The 21,277-nt window shown below is 44.1% G+C and overlaps 2 protein-coding genes across 5 annotated transcripts in view; both read right to left on the reverse strand.

The window, feature by feature from the left end:
* The window catches only part of PTPRB (protein tyrosine phosphatase receptor type B), a 69,611-nt gene extending 50,738 nt beyond the window's left edge, over positions 1-18,873 (reverse strand). For 2 of the 3 annotated variants that reach the window (XM_075746707.1, XM_075746700.1), the window contains exons 1-4: positions 18,734-18,873; positions 17,061-17,453; positions 7,804-8,030; positions 1,128-1,404 (exon numbers count right to left, since the gene is read on the reverse strand). In XM_075746707.1, the coding sequence (XP_075602822.1) occupies positions 1,128-1,404; positions 7,804-8,030; positions 17,061-17,453; positions 18,734-18,788 (952 nt within the window). In that variant the 5' untranslated portion in view covers positions 18,789-18,873. Of the gene's footprint in view, positions 1-1,127; positions 1,405-1,585; positions 2,065-7,803; positions 8,031-17,060; positions 17,454-18,733 lie in introns of those variants that run through there. The other variant, XM_075746718.1, reaches the window with a different exon arrangement.
* A 668-nt stretch (positions 18,874-19,541) lies between these two features.
* Positions 19,542-21,277, reverse strand: part of PTPRR (protein tyrosine phosphatase receptor type R) — a 153,926-nt gene continuing 152,190 nt past the window's right edge. For both annotated transcript variants that reach the window (XM_075746738.1, XM_075746730.1), the window contains one exon: positions 19,542-20,761. In XM_075746738.1, coding sequence (XP_075602853.1) covers positions 20,668-20,761 — 94 coding nt within the window. In that variant the 3' untranslated portion in view covers positions 19,542-20,667. The remainder of the gene's footprint in view (positions 20,762-21,277) is intronic.

Raw genomic sequence — 21,277 nt, forward strand, 5'->3', positions numbered from 1 at the left:
TCATTTTTACCAAGTGACATGACTTGTGCTTACCGTATAGCTATCACACCAGCAGACTTGTTGCTAGACTTTTTTTAACTTGAGGTCCCAAAACAAATTAATGGAGTGTATTTAATGCATCTGTACAGTTAATGCTGGGAAAAGGGTCTGACAGTAAATGACATCTCTGAACTGTTAAGTATCTGGCTGCTGTAATCTTCAATACTGATACTGCAAAATACTGCTCTGAAGCTAAGTCTTTAGGAGCAAATCAGGGAGGCATTTAATGACGGACCTCATTTAAGACATCTCTGCTTTGAGTCCTGTGTTACCACCAGTCACAGATTAGACAATACTATATTTCATCATCTTTAAGAAAACACTAATACAGGTAGAAAGAGTCCAGTTCTGTAGCTGCAGCCAGTGGCTCTATGTTGTTCATTGCTTCGCAGATGAGTTGTTCGCACACACACACAAACACACACGCAGAAAGGAGGCTTTCCTTGGCAGCACTCCGGCAGGCTGCTGGAACATTTTTACAGCCAGTCATCGATGTGACACTGTAAATGCTCTGCACACAACTGTACATCATAACACCTCACTGGTTGTATTCAAGGAAAACATACAAGCAAGAAGTTTCAGCCTTACTTTCTGACTTTTAGACTCTTGGCTAGACAGAATGAAAGTATAGAAATGGGCTGAAACAGTGAGCTATCCCTGAATAGGATCTACCTGCCATGAAATAGACTGTATTTTAAAAACAGTAAATAAGCTGTCACCAGAGGAACTACAAAGCCAATAGTTTTGCATGAGCACAAAGGACGTTAAGAGCTACTACTTTTTGAAGTATTCTGCTGGATGGCAGCTTAAGGGAGCAGCAGAAACGTACTCCCAGCACTGACTTAGTCTCCGCACAGCAACTTCTTTCAAGCTTGCTTGGTTCACTTTAGGCAGTGGTTATGCCTGGCAGCGGGGTAAAGAGACCTCAAGCGCAGGATAGGTACGTTCAGCAAACACTGTACGTTTACAGTAGCTGTAAATGCATCACCCTCCTCCTCTCACAGCCGGCTGAAGCAAAGGGACGGGAAGGAAAAGCCTGGCGTCCCTCCCGGCTCCCGAGCACCTGCCGTGCCGTGCTCTGCCCGTACCTGTCTGCACGGAGATGTTGACAGCCTCCCCGTCGGCGAGAGGCTCGATGCGGAGGTGGTACCAGGTCCCGGCCTCCAGGCCCCGCAGGATGCAGCCGTAGGAGCCGTTGCCCGTGGGGGCGGGCTGGCAGCCGGTCGCCTCCCCGTCCTCGGAGCGCCCGGTCAGGCTGAAGTTGCAGGCGCGGCCCACGGCACCCCACCGCAGCTGGACGCTCTGCCCGGCGACGCGCCGCTCCGTCAGGTTGGCGCTGCATCCCGCCGCCTCCCCCGGCGCGGCCTGCGGAGAGCGGGGAAAACTCTGAGAGAACCGACGGGCTCCGCCAGCCGCCGCTGCCCCCCTGGGCTCACACTCCCTGCTGCGTGCTGTGCCGGTGCGGGACAAACCCGCCTGCGTCCCCCGGGCTCGGCTGGGACCTGCGAGGGGCGACCCCCGCATCGTCCCCCCTCCCCCCGCTCACCTTGGTTAGGGCCAGCGCGGTCCACAGGGCGAATCCCGCTCCATAGCTCAGCATCGCCGACAGTTTTTAACCCCGAAAACCCTCGCGGGGAGGGGAAGGGAGGCGGCGGGGGTGGGTGTGGGGTTGGGGGGGGGGCACGAAGAAGCGAAGTGGCCGCGGTGGGCCCCGGGGGCCCACCGCTCCCCCGCCGGGCTCCGCGCGGCGGCCGCCGAGCCCTCTGCCGGGCCGCCCGCTTGCTGCATAAGCTCGGGGCTGCCCCGGCCGCCTCGCCGCCTCCCTGCCACCGGGGTGGGGTGGGGGGGGGGGTGGGGGGGGGAAGCTGCCCGCCGCCCGCCCGCCCGCCTGCGGCTGAGGAGGAGCGGAGGAGGCGGGGGAGGCGGCCGCCGCTTCCCACGCTGCCATTCTGACCCGGGCTGACTCTGCCGAAGCCCTTTTCGCCAACTTCCGCAATCAAGAGGCGATTTCCTCGCGTCTCGCTGCGGGGGGCGAAGCACGGCGACCCGGGACCCGCCGCCGCCCCTCGCTCCTTGTGGGTCCCACCTTCCTCCCCGCTCTTCTCCCACCCCACCTCCGTTCCTTCCTCGCCGCTTCCTCCCTGTGTCGGCTCTCCCCTGGGGCTTCTCTCCCCGTGTTCCTCCTGGTTTTCGGGGGCCCCTCGTTTTGGGGGGGGCCGGCAGCACTCCTGCCTCATGCTGGCTGCACCTCGCTTGACACCCGCGAGGGCTCACAGCCTCCTCACCTCATGGCTACCTTGCCTCATTGACCACCTTCCCTCATGGCCGTCTCACCTCATGGCTGCCTCAACTCATGGCCACCTATCCTCACACTCGCCTCATGCCCACCTTGCCTCATGGCCACGTCACCTCATGCCTGCCTTGCCTTGCACCTACCTTCCATTAGGGCCACCTTGCCTCACGTGCCCCCATCTCCTCATCCTTGCCAACCCTCATGCCCGCCTGGCCTCACACCTGCCTCGCCTGATGCCTGCCTTGCCTTGCGCATCCCTTACATCATGGCTCTCTGGCCTCACATGCCCCCTTCTCCTCACCCCTGCCACCTGCCCCATCTCCTTTCAGTCTCAGCCACCACTAAACCGGCATTCCAGCTCCTGTGTCCCAAACATTGACATTTTTAGAGATTAGCTGCGGACCACCAAGGCCTCCATCCTTTCCCCGGCCCTGTGGCACCATGACCGGAGGCGTTGCGGCAAGGTGGCTCCTGGCAGAGCCCGACGCCGAGCTGCTGCCCGCAGCCCCACACGCCGGCAAGAGGAGTAGCCTGTGTGTCAGCGACCAAGTTATCTCAACTTTTTGTTTTGTTTCGCATTGACTTGTGTCCTTGAAACAATTCCTTCCCACATCCCCTGAATAACTCCCAAGCTAAAATTACACACACCACAGAAAGCAAGAAAGTCTCCCTGTTTTCAGACCGCACCAAACCAGCTGCGCGCAACTCCGAATCAGCTGCAGCCGCTGCACAGCATTCCGTGTCTGTCATGCATGCCCATTTCCTTCTTGTTTAGGTTTCAGTCTCTTAAAACTCACGTGTATATATATATATGTGGGGTGAGGGAGAAGAAACGTAGCCAGAAGCATTTTGGACCTTCAGATACTCAAATAGGCAACAACGGGGTAAATTTGAGATTGCAGAAAGGGGGAGGAATTTCACATTTACTTTCTTCACATAGGAATGGCACTTTTCTGCATCTTTCTGTACTGTATGATGGGTTTTTAACTTTTAAAAGCAGCATCTCAAGCAAATTCACCATGTCCATTTCACTTTTGCCCTGTTTCAGCGAGAAAAAGGTGCTAGTGATCACAAACATCAGTCTGCCTATGGGAGCTGCTGCTGTAGAAGTTTTCTGGGCATCAGCCTGTCAGACAAGATAGAAATGTCTAAAAAGCCTTAGCTCTCCTTCTTCTGTTCAGACACCAAAGGTCTGAGCGCTCGTGGGTGGCACCTGCACCTGTGGGAAGCTTCATTGGTCCCAGTGGAGCTCCATGCCTGGTCCTAGGGACATGGCACAGAAAGTGTTGGGCTTTATTCTACAAAGTAAATAACTTTATGATGATTAATAACTTTATGAACATCACCTTAAGTGATGATAAAAATATGTGTTGGTTATTATGCCATTCTCAAGCCCACTGCAGAAGATCTACCTTGGAAGAGATGTTGACATACTTTGGACAAAAGGAGGGACCACGCCCCAAAAACAAACCATTGATGGAAAACACAAAGTGTGTGTATTAGACCTAAACTAGGACTAAAATGACATAAGTGTCTTATTATCAGTCTAAGGTGAGAGAGTTTTACAGTGTAAATTCTTTTTTAGATGATAGTGCTTTTTGGACTTAATGTTATAAGGCACATCAAAATTTTTCCAGCACTGAGAAGAGTAAATTTGAAGGCTTATTGGGATGTTTGGGTTACAAACCCCTCTCCGAAGATGAGAATACCTAGAGTAACCTTCCTTTTCTTGGAAAGTGGAACTCACATTGTAGGGATTTTTGATAACATCCATAATCTGAATTTGCAGGGAAGATGTAATTCAGATATGTAGGTGTAAATTAGTTAAGTAGATGAAATATATGAAATAAATAAATAAATAAATAAATAAATAAATAAATAAATATCGGTGCAAACTTATAAGTGCCAGGAAAGAAATTGAAACTACCACAAGTGAAATTTAAAGATCTTGGAAATGTCAGTCTGTCTGTCCAAGCTAATGTAAGATAATGTGTGGAGAAAAGGGATGTTGCTGCTTCTCAGCATTGCCCATAATTTAGAAGTTCCTACTTTATTACTCTTATTCTTGCTATTGTAAAATCTTTAAAACTACTCTGCTATATTAGTAGGAAAGTGCTGGTTTATTAAGGGTTTTGAGACTTCCGTCTGTACGTTATCCATCACAAAGCTGCTGTAAGGGTAAGGTCTGACACAGATGACTCTGCCAGCACTGGAATAAAACAGGAAGGGTCCATCGTTCACTGGTGGCAATATATTTATATAGAATAGCCAAGATAATGCGAGTAATTATTTCCAGACTGAATAAATTGAATAAATGGGCTTTTAGCAAATCAGCAGTCACACAGCCTTTAACACTTACAGATCTGTGTGGCAAGCCAAGAAACTAATTAAAAGAGAAAAAAGAAAAAAAAAAAAGAACTGGAAGTGAGTTTTGGGAGTGGCCGGACATGTCTCTAATAGCAGGCTCCAAAGTCCCTTTCAGACACTTTCCCAAGGTTTCCTGACTTCTTTTTTTTTTTAACACCAACCTCTCTCTGTCTCTCTAATCAAGAGGAAATGGGCTTTGCATAGCTTTTGTCATGGTTTGAAAGTGCAAGCTGCAGTTTTACTTGATATCCAAGGCTGCTCTAAACCAAACATTTTGTTCGATTGAAGTGTCACCATTGTCCCCCCCAAAATAAGTCTACTTAGAGCCAAATAACATCAAGGCTTTACTTCTACAAAGAAGAGGAGCTAGCCTGGGCAAATGCAGTTCATAGGATATATTGTCTTCCTAGCAACAATACTCAGCGCTTACTTAGTGTTTTCAAAGTGTCATGTTAAACCAATTAATCCTTTAAACATCCCCGCTAGTTTGACTGAAATGTTTTTAACTTCACTCTAAAGAGAAAAACTGGAATATGGAGGCCAAAGATTTTAAGTTTGCACTTCTAAATTGATATATCTAGATTCAAATGTCCAGACCCATCTGGAGGGTCTAAGGGACAGATGTTAATGAATTTATTTTTTTTATGGATATGTTTAGAGTGCTTAACATCAGGATTCTGGTTTGAAAGCTTTGACCTAAGCAACCTGCTCAGTGCAAATCATGTGAATCAGGAGGTGACTGGGGTAGAAACCCGGGAGGTAGTAGCTTCAGTTCAAACAGTGCCACTGACAGTGGGATCGAATGCACCCTCAGCAAGTTTGCCGATGACACCAAGCTGTGTGGTGCAGCTGACACACTGGAGGGAAGGGATGCTGTCCAGAAGCTTGAGAAGTGGACCTGTGTGAACCACATGAAGTTCAACAAGGCCAAGTGCAAGGTCGTGCACATGGGATGGCACAATCCCAAGCACAAATACAGGCTGGGCAGAGAATGGATTGAGAGCAGCCCTGAGGAGAAGGACTTGGGGGTGTTGGTAGACAAGAAACTCAACATGACCAAGCAGTGTGCGCTTGCAGCCCAGAAAGCCAACCGTATCCTGGGCTGCATCAAAAGAAGCGTGACCAGCAGGTTGAGGTAGCTGATTCTCGCCCTTTACTCCGCTCTCGTGAGATGCCACCTGGAGTACTGTGTCCAGCTCTGGGTTCCCCAGTACAAGACAGACATGGACCTGTTGGAGTGAGTCCTGAGGAGGGCCATGAAGATGATCAGAGGGCTGGAGCACCTCTCCTGTGAAGACAGGCTGAGAGAGTTGTGGCTGTTCAGCCTGGAGAAGAGAAGGCTCTGGGCAACCTTCTAGCAGCCTCCCAGTACCTGAAGGGAGCCTATAAGAAATCTGGAGAGGGACTGTTTACAAGGGCATGTAGTGACAGAACAAGCGGTAATGGCTTTAAAATGAAGGAGGGTCGATTTAGATTAGATATTAGGAAGAAATCACTGTGAGGGTGATGAGGCACTGGAACAGGTTGCCCAGAGAGGTTGTGGATGCCCCCTCCGTGGAAGCGTTCAAGGCCAGGTTGGATGGGACTTTGGGCAACCTGGTCTAGTGGAGGGTGTCCCTGCCCGCAGCAGGGGGGTTGGAACTAGATGATCTTTCAAGGTCCCTCCCAGCCAAAACCATTCTATGATTCTATGATTCTATGCCTTTTTTAGCACTGATGGGATTATTTAGTAGGAGTGCTGGAGGCAGTTTGGGTAATACCAGATTAAATAGGAGATTTCAATTTGCGGGAGACCAGTATTCTGTACAGGTGGTACGCATATGAACAGAGAGCATAGTGAAATAAGCTCAGTCTGCCTGCACTAAGCCAGAATAATCCTATTTTATATGAACTATCTCCATCAGCTATGGAATGGGGTGCAGTGCATCCATCATTGGCTCAGTCCGTTCCCCTCATCAGCTCTAGAACAGCAGTGACAGGTCCATAAACCTTTGAGTTGGTTATTTGGGTCAGCATAGTCCTGGGTGACACTATGTTTCCTTTCTCCCTGTCTCTAGTGATGTTGTTCATACCAGATTGTACAGATTGCTCTGCACACAGCCCTCCCAAATACAAAACACATTTCTTAGTCTCATCCACAGTAACACTGACACCCAAAGTAATAACTGAAACAACATGTTTGCCTGCCCCAATACATTGAGTGCAGTGTGGTCTCCTGGACAAGAAGCCACAGGGAATTTAGGGATTTTCAGTTCTAAACCACTATGTGTTGATAGCAATACCAATAATGTCATGCATGCTTCAGCTCTAACTGCCCATACACATGTTGCCAATGGTGATTCCAGATTTACTCTCAGATTACTTAACTGTGCCTTGCCCACACAGAAAAGGAAGACCAGAAACTGATGTGGAGGTACTGAATGCCCATTGTTAGCTCTAGGGATGGGGCCAGCACCCCTCTTCCCCTCCTCTGCCAGGGCTGTTTGTGGTTGGGCAGAGCAGCAATCGAGAAGCGTCTGTGTCTCTGCTCTGCCTGTCGGTCAGTAGATAAGCTGACCGGGGTCAAGGCCAGCTTTAACTTGACGCTGCCTTGACTTGTAATACAAGTTAAAAAATTCAGATTTCACTTGCTTTGATCTGTAAACCATGTATGTAATTTTAGGACTCAAATATCCTAAATGAGGTCATAAGACACACTGTGATTCCTAGAGCGTAGTTAGAGCTAGACCCTCGTGTCATGCAACAAACCAATGGCAGAGGCTAAGTCACTAAGAACAGGTAACCAGGATCCCATGGCTCCTGTCACATCCATCCATGAGCTTTCCATTGCTCCTCACGTATCCTGAGCATTTTCCTCTAGCTCACAGATTTTCCCAATGCATCGTGCACACCACCATCATGCTGTACAGAAGAGGCAGAATTTTTCTGCAGCTGTGCTTCTATGAGCATGAACAAAGCATCCCATCAAAATAAAGAACAAAGCTTAGTCCCGTAGCTGATTTGTTTTTTTTTTTTGTCCACCAAACATCCACCTGTAATAGCTATCAGGCCCCACAGAGTGGAGCAGGCTTAATAAAAATCAATCAATAATTCTTCTGCCTTACCTCTTCAGTGGTGCTAGAGTATTGAAGAGTAGTTGTTGGAATCCAGGCTTTCTCTGTTACTGCGGATTTTGAGTCAAAGTAGAGGTTTTTACTGAAGTGTTCAGTCACGTTCCTGATGAACATCTCTGTGCTACTCTTCAGCAGATTTTCAGGCCTAGACGTAACAGCGTTTAAAGGGGAGGATGTAGTTCTAGTACTCCATACAGAAGTGTCTGCATCTTGGAGATCTAAGACAAATAAAGGAAAGTAATTAAAAGCAGCTCTACATTTTTATAAACAATCCTTTAGATGCCAATAAATGTGGCTTATATGACTTCTAAGTAGTTTAAGTGTACCTGTCAGTTCTATAGGTTTTTGTTTTCCGTGCAAACAGGTGTTTTGCATCAATATCAAAGTTTGTGCAAAACAAAAGCAGAAAAAAATTAATTTCCCTGAATATTCGTACCATTCATTTTAAATACAATCCATCAATGATTCTGAAGTGAAGAGAAAGGTTGCACTTTGTCATTAACAGCATAATGTTTTCACTCGTAGCTTTTTCACTTCTTTGAGTCTATCAAACAGCACACAGTCTCAGCTTTATATGGTCAACCCCCCCCCCCCAACTTTGTAAGTACATGGGCCAGATTCTCATCTGCCTTTTTTTGGTGTAACTTCAAAATATGGCTTTGTTCAAGATAATTTTTCTAGATAATTTGTTCATGATAATTTTTTGTTCAAGATAATATTTGTTCAAGATAAGTTCCTTATGCCCACATGGGACATTCCTCTTGCATTTTTAAATCAGTCCCATGCAGAGATTGTGCTAACCCCTGGCTGCTGTCTTTCCAAGGTTCAGCTAACCATCGTATCAGTTAACTGAAGTGTCTGCAAATATAATGGTGGATTTGCTTTTTTAGTCACGTATCCTTCAGAGAATGCCAAAGTTGCAATTAGAGCGCAGGAAAGATTTTACTACACATTTTTCCTCCACATTTTCATGGCTCTTCCTCCCCATTGGTATGTATTTAATATCCTTTCTTTGTGGCTGTGAGGGCAGGGTTCAAGCTGCGGTGGCCTCTACATCTGGTAGCATCACATTTCAGCTAAGCGATTGGAATTACTCACTGGCCCCTTCTCCTCACCAAAAGCTGCACTGCCATTGCTGGAGCACAGCTAGTGTGCATTGGCTCAATGCCCAAGACACTTTGTCTGTCCTTGAACTGGGGTCTCCAGCATGACAGAACCTTGTTTTGCTGCTGAGCCACTGGGCTGGTTGCCATTTATAACAATTATAGCTCACAAAACCTCTAAAAAAAATTTAATGACTGGGTTAAATTGCAGCAGAAGCTCCCAAATGTAATTACTTGGTGTGCAATTATGATGTCTTAGCAGGCCAATGTGTGATTACCTCTTACCCAAAGGATCAGTGGGTGAGCTTCCATGAAGTCATGATGATGGGGGTTTTTTGTATATGTGTAAATATATATGTTAACAAGTTTATATAAAGAAACTTGCAGTACTCTCATTTGCATCCAGAAATAAAAGTGAGATTGTAAGCCCTTATAAGTGAAACTTTCATGCAAGTGTTTCCTGTGCTCAACAGCACAGTGCATTCACCTGGTGCACAGTTTCGGATCCTCTGGAAAAGGATCGGTTTGCTGGAATGGGCTGATACCCACAATAAACATTTCCCCTCCTTTTATCTAACTGTGCTTCTCTGGGAATGAAAATCTCCAAGTCTCTATTTAATTACCAAAAAAACTCTTGGTCAAACATTTTTCCAAATCAAGGTACTGAAAACAATACTACAGATCTAATTCCGCTCTCTCTTACACCCGTGCAAAGGGTTTCATTGAACCTTCAGGTCTGATCCAACACTGCACGATCATCCCAATGCTGCTGCATTTGCAGAATCCCCTGCAGAGTGCCTACGGTGCAGAGCCTGCCACTGCCCTATGTCACATACCTCCATGATCCCCACCAAAAGGACGGGGAAGAGTCTGTCAGGGGCTGCCCTGTGCTCAAGCTGTCATCAGCAGCTGAAATAAACCCACTAGCTGACACAAGTGCAGACTTAGTCTAAATTCCATGTTAGTCGTTGTTCCTGGGGGTTTCCTATTAGTCAGGGTCTTTGAAAGTCTGTGGTCGGCAACCAGAAATGCTAGCCCCAAGGACTTGGAAAGAATTAGGCCTGCTGGCCCTGTGCCTCTCAGATGTCTCCAAGTTCAGCAGAGAGTAGAACTTACTGGTAGAAAAAAAAAGTACATCTGAGTGGTCAGCAGCTGCTTTAAAAAAAGGCCACTCAATTGGGTTCCTAAATATAGATTTACACACCCAACTTAAAAACACATTAAAAAAAAAAAATCTTGGCTTTATTTACGGACAAATAGCAGCGATTTCAACAGGAAGACATTTGCGTTCCAGTGCAATTGTGCTTTAGGAAAGCTGCTGCTCCATAAAAGGGAAGCTGGTGCTGCCAGCGACATTTATGGTACTCAGCAGCCAGGGGATAACTGGCAGTCCTGGTGCAGGAGCTGAGGGGAGAGCTCGACCCTCCTGGAAGTGAAACACTTAGTCCTCAGAAATGTTCCACCTGCCCGAGGAGGTACCATCAAGTAGCACTTGGTCACTGCACAACCCGACTCCTCTTGTTAAGCTTGGGGCTACCCTGGGTTTCCAGCTAAAGGATTTTTCCCAGCACAGACTAACAACAGTCTGTTACCTGTAACCTATGGATGGAAATGGCTTGCACATAGCGCTATGCCATGCTGGAACTTCAGATATACGTACCTGCACTTTCCATCTATCCTACACTGGACTGACTAATAGGGTTCATATCTGCCCTCACTTCAAGAAAATCAGGATATGTGTTTATATTCTTTTTCTAAGGAAAGCCACTATGGTCCTAGCATAAGGACCCCCATAGCCATTCTTCGATAGCAGGCACTTAGAAAAGAAAACTGCATATTACAGGAGCCAAGCAAAGAGATTTCTACACAACTTGAGTTCCCAATTTTTAAACTGGAAAAAACTCACCTCCTGTCTGGATATCAGTAAAGTACACAGAAATCTCAACAGTGGGACTTTTCAAAAGTGTTTAGCATTGTTCTAGCAGTCTCTTTGGAAATCAGTCATTAAACTGCTCATGGGAACAGAACCACAGCACTGATACTGATGTTGATCACCAGTGGCTGAATGATATACAGTGTGTGAACATACCATTGTAATCATCAGTAGCACACCCGGGAGAAATGATGACATTCTGACTAAGTGCATATTTCATCCGCGGGGTGTACTGCAGACGGCGTCCATCTGCACAGCAGCAGGCAGCTTACAAGAAAAGGAAATCCATACGTTTTGCATGTACGATGAGCAAGAGTGCCGATTAGTTGTCAAGTATTGAGAACCTTACAGTGGTGCCTTCAGACTCAGATGAGCTGACATGGTGCAGCTTTCTGAAATAGCTTGCATCATATTGATCTGCCTATTAAAGCACGGTTTCAGAAAACTAAGGCTGAATTGCTAGTGAAACATAAATGGATATCTATCGTATAAGAAAAAATACTCTCTAAGACTGCATCTAACTCACTGACAGCAAGACTTGAAACTAGAAGGGGTCATTTTGAGATCTCCGTATGTGCAGGACAAAACGAATTATCTTTTTAGCTGTCTAAGTACTTGTAAATAGAGTGCGGAAATAAAGACTATTTAAAACACATACTTCAGATTTCTGTTGTATGTAGGAGTGTGGCAGAAGAACAAAATCCACTAAATGTCCTTTCTTTCCCATTCAATGTAGTCCTTTTAAAAACTGCAAAATCTGTGCCACTTGAAAAAGTTTTACCTTGTTTATCTGAAATGTTGTAGAACTTAGCAATGTTTGTATCTCATGCCAGGGAGGTTAAATGTCTCCAAACTCCAGTCTAATCTTGAGCCGCTCTGTTGCTTGCTTGTTTTTGAAATGCTGAAGTAGCCACCTAAAGGGTCTTTCAGCACCAGTGCTAGCAGAACATCCCAGACAACTATAGTGATAATACCACCGCTCTATCAGCCCTATTCTGACACTGACACCCCAGCCCACCCTGAAGTGGAATTTTGGTCACTGCAAGGTATCTAGACCCCATTAACTCCATGAATTATGTCTCTACTGAAAAAAAGCTCAGAGCGGTAACTAGTATGTAGACATCTAGACTGGGTTCAGTTGCCTAAACATAGTTACCTAGTGCAATCTGAACTGCCCTAGGGCATCTGGGACATCTGCTTAGGGGTCTCATAGGACCTATGGGAGACCTATGTCTTTCTAGGTAGGCAGTCAGAGATCATGTGGGATATCCTGGAGCATCTCAAATGGCAAAAAGTACCTATGTTGAGACAATTGAAATAAACCCTTCCTTTAGACACCTACATTTAGATATCTAGAAGCTGAAACCCACTCCAGCTTCTACACAGAGATCCATACAAAATAAAGAGAGAAAATGTAATTGTGAAAATTACCAGTATAGTTGCCTGGAACGGGAATCAAGTGTTAGCACTTGCAGCAGAAGATGAGATAGCAAAGTAGGGCTTGCCATCCTTCTGGTTGCTCTGGGAAGCTCTTCACATTGATCCATTTTTTTCCCTATGAAAGTAGCTGAGCTGATTTTGTTCAATAGTCTCTGTGCTTTGGCTGACTGAGACTTTGAAAATTTATGAAAACCAAAGACCTGGGCTACACTGCAGTTATTTCTATTTCTTTTTACAAAATGTAAAAACACATTTATCTTTGAGATTCTGTCCTATACTATTGGATTATGTACAAGGACTTGTAATTATGTCCAAGGATTTGACACTGATATATTTCTTTTTCCAGGTGGAGCTGAGCAAAAGTGGTCAGCCATGTATTGCTTTGGCCAAAGAAAGAAGATTCAAGTCATTGTTGATATTTCATGGGTTCACATAGATGTGGCAAACTCTTTTACTTACAAAATCCTATAAAATAATAATTCAGGAAGATAAAAATGGGTTTGAGTATATGTTTTTTAGGCAAAAAGTTTTGGGTCAGCTCAACGGTAGAATGAAAATACTGATTTTCACTGTTCTAATTTATCCTGGAGAAATTTGTAAAGGTCACACACACAAAAATCCGTCCTGTTGTGAACCTATGGATGGATTGTTGCAGTCATTACAAACACTGAAGATGTGGGAAAATTAAGGCCCAAAGATACTAACACAACTGGGAAAATGAGTAAGAGTTGCTGCCTTTTTGGTGCTTCTGCCACCTTTCTTTGGTGCTCTTCCCCTTTCCCAAGAGCGCCAGGAAGGTGCATGTGTCTTGGAATTGTAGAACCATCAAGTTGGAAAAGACCTGTAAGATCACTGAGTCCAACTGTTAACCTAACACCACAAAGTCCATCACTAAACCATGTCCCTAAGCACCACATCTACACGTCTTTTAAACACGTACAGGGATGGTGACTCAACCACTTCCCGGGGCAGCCTGTTCCAGTGCTTGACAACCCTCTCTGTGAAAAAGTTTCTCCTAATAACCAACCTAAACCTCCCCTGGCACAACTTGAGGCCATTTCCTCTTGTCCTATTGCTTGTTACTTGGGAGAAGAGACCAACACCCACCTCACTACAACCTCCTTTCAGGTAGTTGTAGAGAGTGACAAGGTCTCCTCTCAGCCTCATTTTCTCCAGGCTAAACAACCCCAGTTCCCCCAGCTGCTCCTTGTTGCTCTTCTCTGGACACGCTCCAGCACCTCAATGTCTTTCCTGCAGGGAGGGGCCCAGAACTGAACACAGCACTCGAGGTGTGGCCTCGCCAGTGCCGAGTACAGGGGGACGATCACTTCCCCAGTCCTGCTGGCCACACTATTTCTGATACAAGCCAGGATGCTGTTGGCCTTCTTGGCCACCTGGGCACACTGCTGGCTCATGTTCAGCCAGCTGTTGACCAACGCCCCCAGGTCCTTTTCCACTGGGCAGCTTTCCAGCCACTCTTCCCCCAGCCTGTAGCGCTGCATGGGGTTGTTGTGACCCAAGTGCAGGACCCGGCACTTGGTCTTGTTGAACCTCATACAGTTGGCCTCAGTCCATCAATCCAGCCCATCCAGATCCCTCTGTAGAGCCTTCCAACCCTCAAGCAGATCAACACTTCTGCCCAACTTGGTGTTGTCTGCAAACTGACTGAGGTGCACTTGATCCCCTCATCCAGATCACTGATAAAGGTATTAAAGAGAACTGGCCCCAGTACTGAGCCCTGGGGAACACCACTTGTGACCAGCCGCCAGCTGGACTTAACTCCATTCACCACAACTCTGGGCCCAGCCACCCGGACAATTTTTTACTCAGCAAAGAGTCTTATGATATGGTAGAAGAGAAAGGCAACACAGAGCATCATATCCCAAGCCAGTTCATGTCACCTTCTGCATCCAGACTGCTCCTCAGGCTGTGTGACAGTCTCTAGACAGCTTGGACTTGTGTCTCCCTATTTGAAATCATTCTCCACTTAGTGAATAATTTTTGGTCAACAGTAGTTTTGAGGTTTGTTGGTAATATTTGAGGTATCACATGGCATTCCCTCTGTTCTCTTGTTGGATATTTTATGGAAACTAACCCACCCAGAACAAAAGAGACTTGTAAGAATTGCTTACACAACTCATAACTGGCATCAGCGTTAGTGTGTCAGCATTAGCAGTGCTCTCGGTACTTTCCAGACATACAAGAGAAGACGGGGTTTGTTCTGCAATTGTTATTTCCATTCAACAATTTTTGCCATTTTCAGTCATCCTGCCTTCTACCCCTTCAGCTCCCCCATGTTCTCCTCCTTCCTCTTTCCATTCCTCTTCCTTCTCCTGTATCCTAGACTTAGAGAAGCTCTGACCTCAACAGCCAGCTAGTGAAAAGAAGGCCTTAGCACTATAGCGACTATTCCGCTCTCTGCCCAGAATCTCCTTGTGAATTTTATGAGAACCGAAGTCTCGCCGTATCAAGGGAGATCAATACCTCCTGGCCCTTCTTCATGTTCGCTCTTTCAACCAGATGCCAGATTCTACCATGGCTTTGCGTGAGAAGGACTGTCTGCAGCTAGTTTTAAAGTGATCTCTGACTAAACAGAGGTGGGGTATGTATTTAAACTGATCCTGATTTCCACAAAGAGTCATTTAGGTCAGGACTGTAAGCAAAAATTGTGTATCCAAACACATTTCAGATGGCTGATTTGAAATCCAAATCCAAGCCCAGACTTTCTCCAGGTTCAGAAAAATCATGCTTGGCATTTGAGTTAAGTCCAGAATAAAAGGTAGTTGCAGTTGAATTTGGAGCTTGTACTATATCTGGGCTGATGTTTGGGATGCAATTCAGTGAGTTACTCCTTTGCCAAAATATCACTATTTTTATGAGTACTATGAAAGCAAAGGGTAAATTATATAAAAATATGGTGTTAGTCAGGGGTAGAGAAACATACAGCCATTTCAGCTCCAAAAACATTGCTCAGTTTTTACTGTCTTAGCTAAATATAGACTCAATATGTTATTTTAGGCTGATCCACTACTGCTTTCACAGAAAGTAGACAGATGTTCTTGGAAGACTAGTTTTATGCATTCAACATTGAAAAGTTTGTCATGCATATGGATGTCAAGACCAGCACTGTGGACATGAGATGTTGTTGTTGTTGTTGTTGTTGTTTTAATCTCCTTGCACTACTTCACTTCTGTATGAGGTTTTTATATACCTAGAGTTCTTAGGTATCAAGGATCATAATGTACTGTTGAGTTCTCAGCAGAGCTTCCCAGAGCTGTCAAAAAGTAGACAACTGACAGTGTGACTCTTAAAGTGGATTGACAGGCCTGTCTACAGAGACAATTTCAGGAATGTTAAGGCAAATCCGTTAAAGGACTGAGCACAGTAAATACATGAGAAGGTGCTTTAATACTCCAAGACAATTGTCATATTTAGTAGTCATTGGTCTTAAACTGCTCCTGTGATTAAGAAAAGCATGTAAGGTTACTTTAACTCTGTTAGGCCACACTTTATCCAGACAAGAAAAATAACACTGCCTGGGTACCTAATCTTAACTTTTCTTGGTGTCTTTGAATAAACAAGCCATACTCACACTACACACAGGACTTCAAATGATTTTGCCTTTTTAATTCCTAAAATGTATGAAAGGGCTAGAATGGCATCTTGGCCAATTTTCCATTACCCGATTCTGAAAGCTGTCCTTTCAGACCTCCACTCAGGTGAGTAATCCTGCTGCTGTGAGTAGAGTTCTGCAAGTGCAAATTTGCTGAAAAAAATGGTGCCCTGCCTTACAACGAATGGGAGGTTAGAAAGGTTAGAAAGAACATGGATTTGTTTTAAACATTCTGAAAACTTGGCCATATGCAAAGCTATTGGGCCATAAATCATTTTTTGTAATCCTGTAAAAACAAGAATAAATTGTGCATTCCCCAATAAAAAGCTTAACTGTGCAGATTGTTCTTATTTACCAAGAAGAACTGCTTAATGGTGTGCAAGAAGGATTGTCGGGAAGGACTGACAACAGGACATCAATGAAAGTGTTATTAAGCAGCATTCAAACCGTTCTACCTTGCCTTTTGCTATGGATATGGAAACATATAACCACAGAAGTATATCAACACACGTATGTGCGCGGACCCATGCATCTCAAAGTGCTATTGCAAGAATTTCTGAGATTTTTGATTCAGTTCATTATTTTCAGGATTTTGAGTGTTCTCATAAATATTGCATCTAAGGGCAAAGCAGTACTGTGTAAACACGTGAATGTGTAAGCCATATGGCTGCTCTAATCATGCATTTGGGTTAATCAGAGAAATAATGGTGTACATATTTGATTTTCAGATATCTTCTTGCTCTTGACAGATTGAAACTGGATTTGTATGATAATATGAACAGGGAAGAAAAAGACTTGTATGCATCCATATTTTTAAAGATTACTAGGAATTAGTACCCCCAATTCTGTTTAAAAGTGAAAAAGGAACTGGCACAAGATTAGTGAGCTGAACTTACACATAAGCACTTTGATCCAAAGACTGGGAGTAGAGAAAAGGAGAGACATCCTGAAAATATAAAGTGGCTTAAACCCCCCACCAATTGTGAGGAAGACAGCACTCATGTCAGCTGGTCTTTTTATGGTTCTCTAAACTCTTTTTGACTATAAAAATGTTTTTCTGTATGAATAAAAGATCATAATTTTCAACATTTGAGTTAGCACCAAAGACACATTTTTGTTACCAAAACTTCAAGGATACTTCTTTGAAGGAGTAGCTCACCTTGCTTTGAGCACAGATTTACATAAACAGGTTTTCCCGTCTCGCTGGATTCTAGCTGCATCCATGTATGAAGGTATTTCTTACTCTGCTTGGCCATTACCTTCTGACCTTGCTTTGTGAGAAAGAGAGAGCTGTTGGCCACCCTCAGGAGCCCATCCTCCTCGTGGCAAGTCCACCTGACTGCCTGAGGACAATCAATGATGATGCTGCGAGATGACAGGGCAGAGCGCGTAGAGATGCTCAGGCACCGGGTGGATTTCACATGGAGGAGCCTGTCATCTGCTGTCCACTGCCACTGCTGGTTGAGGTTGGTCATGTTGCACTTTTCCATAATGACTCCTCTCTTTTCTGAAAGACACTGCTGTTTCTGGACATGGATAATCAGAAACCCTTCTGGAAGAGGAAAATTCCAGAAAAATATGATAGATTACACATGGTTATTTAACAAAAAACTGAATTATTGATGATTTAAAATATATCAGCAAATAAGTCTCTCCTCCCACTTTCTACGTACTGAACTTTTCATGAACTTTCCATATATTGAATCTATTTAAAAAAAACCCCAAATGTACAACCCACATGATGCAAGTGCTGGTAATGTAAAGTGTGAGAATGCAAAAACCAAACTATTGTGGCACCTTGACCTTCATTATATATAAAACCAAAGAAAAAATTAAACTGGATATAAAAGAAATCCAAGAGCTATTAACTTTAAATACCAATTATAAATATCCCACTCCCCCTGCTTGAAAACATACAGAGATCTACATGAGCTCTCCATCTTTTTTCAGTTTTCCAACACAGTCCTTTTACAATATAATTTACTCCCTGGAAATTGTTTTAGTAAAACTCATAGTGTTTCTGAAGAAAACATACAAGACGACATTCTCAAATCTGTGTGCCTCTCAGTGCCTGTGCTGGCCGTCACAAGAATGGAGGCTCTTTACTGATAGGAAATACATCTATTTTACTGGATTTACTCCAACGCCTCTAGTTGTTGGTTTTGTGACCAACCTAATTCACATTAGATTAGCTCTTCATGCCACCACACTTAAAGATCAACACCAAACACTCAAATGAAGAGAACTACAATGCATTCATCAAAAAACACTGAAGTTACCAGCGCAAAATCCGTACTTGTTACAGAGCACGGAACTGGATATTTCAAATGCAGCCTCCCTGCCACATCTTGTTTAGGTTTTTCTCTTTTTATAATCTGTTACTCAGCATTTCATTAGTTACAAAGTGCTAAACCCAGCATATGTGTTTATTTCCCCTGGTTGACGTTTGTCATCCCCCTGTTTTTACAGACCTGGGTATTTTCTAACCAAGCATCACAGAAAGCTTCTGGTTCTGGAAGTTTCACAAAACAGGAATAAAAAATAGGAATCTCCCCTTGGAAGAGTTGTCCCAAAGCTCAGCTCCTGGATTGTCTAGCAGGAGATCTTCTTAAAAAGAAGAGGGTATATCTCCAGCATAGAAGGAGACAGTTTATTTTCCTTTGGAAAGAAATCTAAACAGAACGGGCTACGTTGGCCCTGCCCCCCATTCCTCTTGCATGAACCCAAGCAAAGAAGTGACTCGGTTTTTCTAAGTCGCCAGCTGCCCCGGAGGGCTCTGCTCGGCGGCAGAAAGAGCAAAACGGTGGAGGGGAAGTGGGGAGAGACACTTACCTGAGAATGTCAAAGCAAGACAGGTAGAAACCAGGACGTGAAATAAAGAATCCATTTTCCCTCTAGCAACTCCCCATGCTTCTCTTAAAAAAACCCACCTCAGATAAGTGAAGCGAAGGCTAGGAAGGAAATGTGCCTTCACAGGGGGAAAAAGTCAGTGACGAGCACTTCCTTCTATTCAATTGTTTTGGGGAGTTTTACACCACTTTGTCCTTTCATATGATTCTTCAGAGTTTACTAGTTCCTTTATATTGGAAAAAATACAAGCAAAAGAGAGAGAGGTTTTTAAACACCTGGGGAACTAATAGAGAGGATGTTGAATCTCTTTAGACTAGAAGTCTAAAAAAAGGGTTTATACTTTTGTGCAATTTGTTGCCTGTGAAATATTACAAGTGTGCAGGTGACCTGGATGGTCCTGAATAAATATATACTGTATTATCCAAGGAACAAACACACATTTTCTGGTAACTACACATAATCAAGCAAAATCTCGATATTGATACTTCTAACTCCACAAGTTCTCAAAGCCAAGTGATGAGGGGGAGGAGAGGGGGAAGAGGAGGAGGCAAGGATCTGAAGTCTTCACTGGGTCTTACGTAAACTCCCCCCAAGGGATCGAGTGATGCTGATTTCTCCTTCCCATCAGGTGATCCACCTTGCTCCATGTCAGTGGAAGATTGCCTATGTCCTCTGGATTGACTCTCCAGTGGTCTGAAGCCGTGGTAGAGGCTAACCACCCTGTTTATGGGGGTGCAAGAGTGTGTGGTGCGTTAACTACTCTAGGCAAGAATAGAGACTTCAGTAAATGTTTTATACCAAGTGTAATTTATTAGCAGTATGAAGCAAAGTCAACATCACTGCATTAAAAACTCGTTATACCCTGTAAACAGACCCCCCAGTGCTGTAAGTCAAAATGCCAACTTTGCATTTCTCTTAAAAACAAACTCTTACTGAACAGTAAAGGAAACAGTCATAGCAGCATTTTCTTTCTCGTATAACCTGTAGTGGAGCAGTTCGTATCACTGAAGGCATCTATCTCTTACTGAAAGAGATAGAGCAGATAAACAACATAAGCAAAAAAATCCCATATTAATAAAAGACAGACAAATATTTAAAATCCTTACCATTTAATATATGCTACAAAGTTTCCTTTAAAAGTAAAATGACTTACACAATTTACAAATACACTGGATTCAGGTCTGTAGCAGAAGCATGTTCTAAGACAATCAACAGTACAGGGTAAATACATACATACTGAATAACAGACATTGTGCTCTGCAACTGCTCTGTAAGACCTAAGTAAATACACATTTAATAGTTAATAGAATGAAGAACATATATTTCCATATAAAATATTAACTGCTTTTGAATATTTTCAAAAACAAGACTTTTGTTTTTTTTATTATCTCATCTTCTTGTTTTTAATCCATAATTGAACACTTGCAATTTTAGCAGCAAGAATATTATGTGGCCAAGAAACAAGCTCACCACATAATCAGTAATAGCACTTTACAGTACAGTTGACAGTCCATTCACAAGACAGTTTGCAAACGTTAAAGCATTTATACACTTGATAAACATTTCTTCTGTGGAAGTTCCAATGTCCATCCGACTGCAGCAGTAGCACATACATACATTCCATATGGCAGATATCAGTATTACAGAATTAAACCCACCTTTAGATATATATGTGAAATCCATGTGTAGTTTCAGTACGGTACCTTCTTTATAAATCATTTTTGGGAAGCTCACAATACATTCATATACAGTAAGGGTCCAGCAATCTCTATACTTCACCAAACCGTCCACAATCCTTTCAGAAGTTGGCCTCAAAGCCACTCTTCCCACTGCAGTAAACTCCTTGAAGAAGCTGCTGGTAGGTAATGAAAGAAATTACCTCAAGAGACTGACATTCGGGTTTACCCTCCTTGGCTTCACTGGACAGCTTCTGCAGAAAGTCTGCTTTCATACAGACTCAATGCATGGTGCACAAATTCATACTGTTCGCTGGTCTGAACCATTCCACCCCTGAAAAGGAAACGCATTGGAATGAAATCTTATTTCTGAAGAATGCAACAACCTCCAGTACCTGTCAGCCCCATGACCACCAGATAATACAAGCCCTTTTCTCCCTTTTTGACTTAGAATTTGCTTAAGTAAATGGGAGATTTGCCAGAGCAGAACTACTTTCTTCATAACTTACACCATCCAGCACATGCCCAGCATGAACTACCATTCTCGATTTCATCAGGGTAAGAACTAGAGAGGAAAACATCTGGCATCTACATTGTTAAAACCTCCATCTCAAATTCAAAACTTTCATAGAGAATTTTGCTCAGTCACTTGGGCAAGGAAGGCCAGATACATGGACGCAGCATTACTACTGATGGAGAAAGAGAGTATTCAGAATCTGGCCTTCCATTTTTGTCCTTTACTAAAAATGTAACCTTTGGTGACCCTCAGATTGCCTGTGCAGAGAACAGCTCTTCCTGTCCTCTTTCTAACGCCTACAATGCATCCTGTCTGAACAGCAGCCACCTAAGA

Source organism: Balearica regulorum, chromosome 1 (assembly GCF_011004875.1).
Source record: "Balearica regulorum gibbericeps isolate bBalReg1 chromosome 1, bBalReg1.pri, whole genome shotgun sequence".
Lineage (NCBI taxonomy): Eukaryota > Metazoa > Chordata > Aves > Gruiformes > Gruidae > Balearica > Balearica regulorum.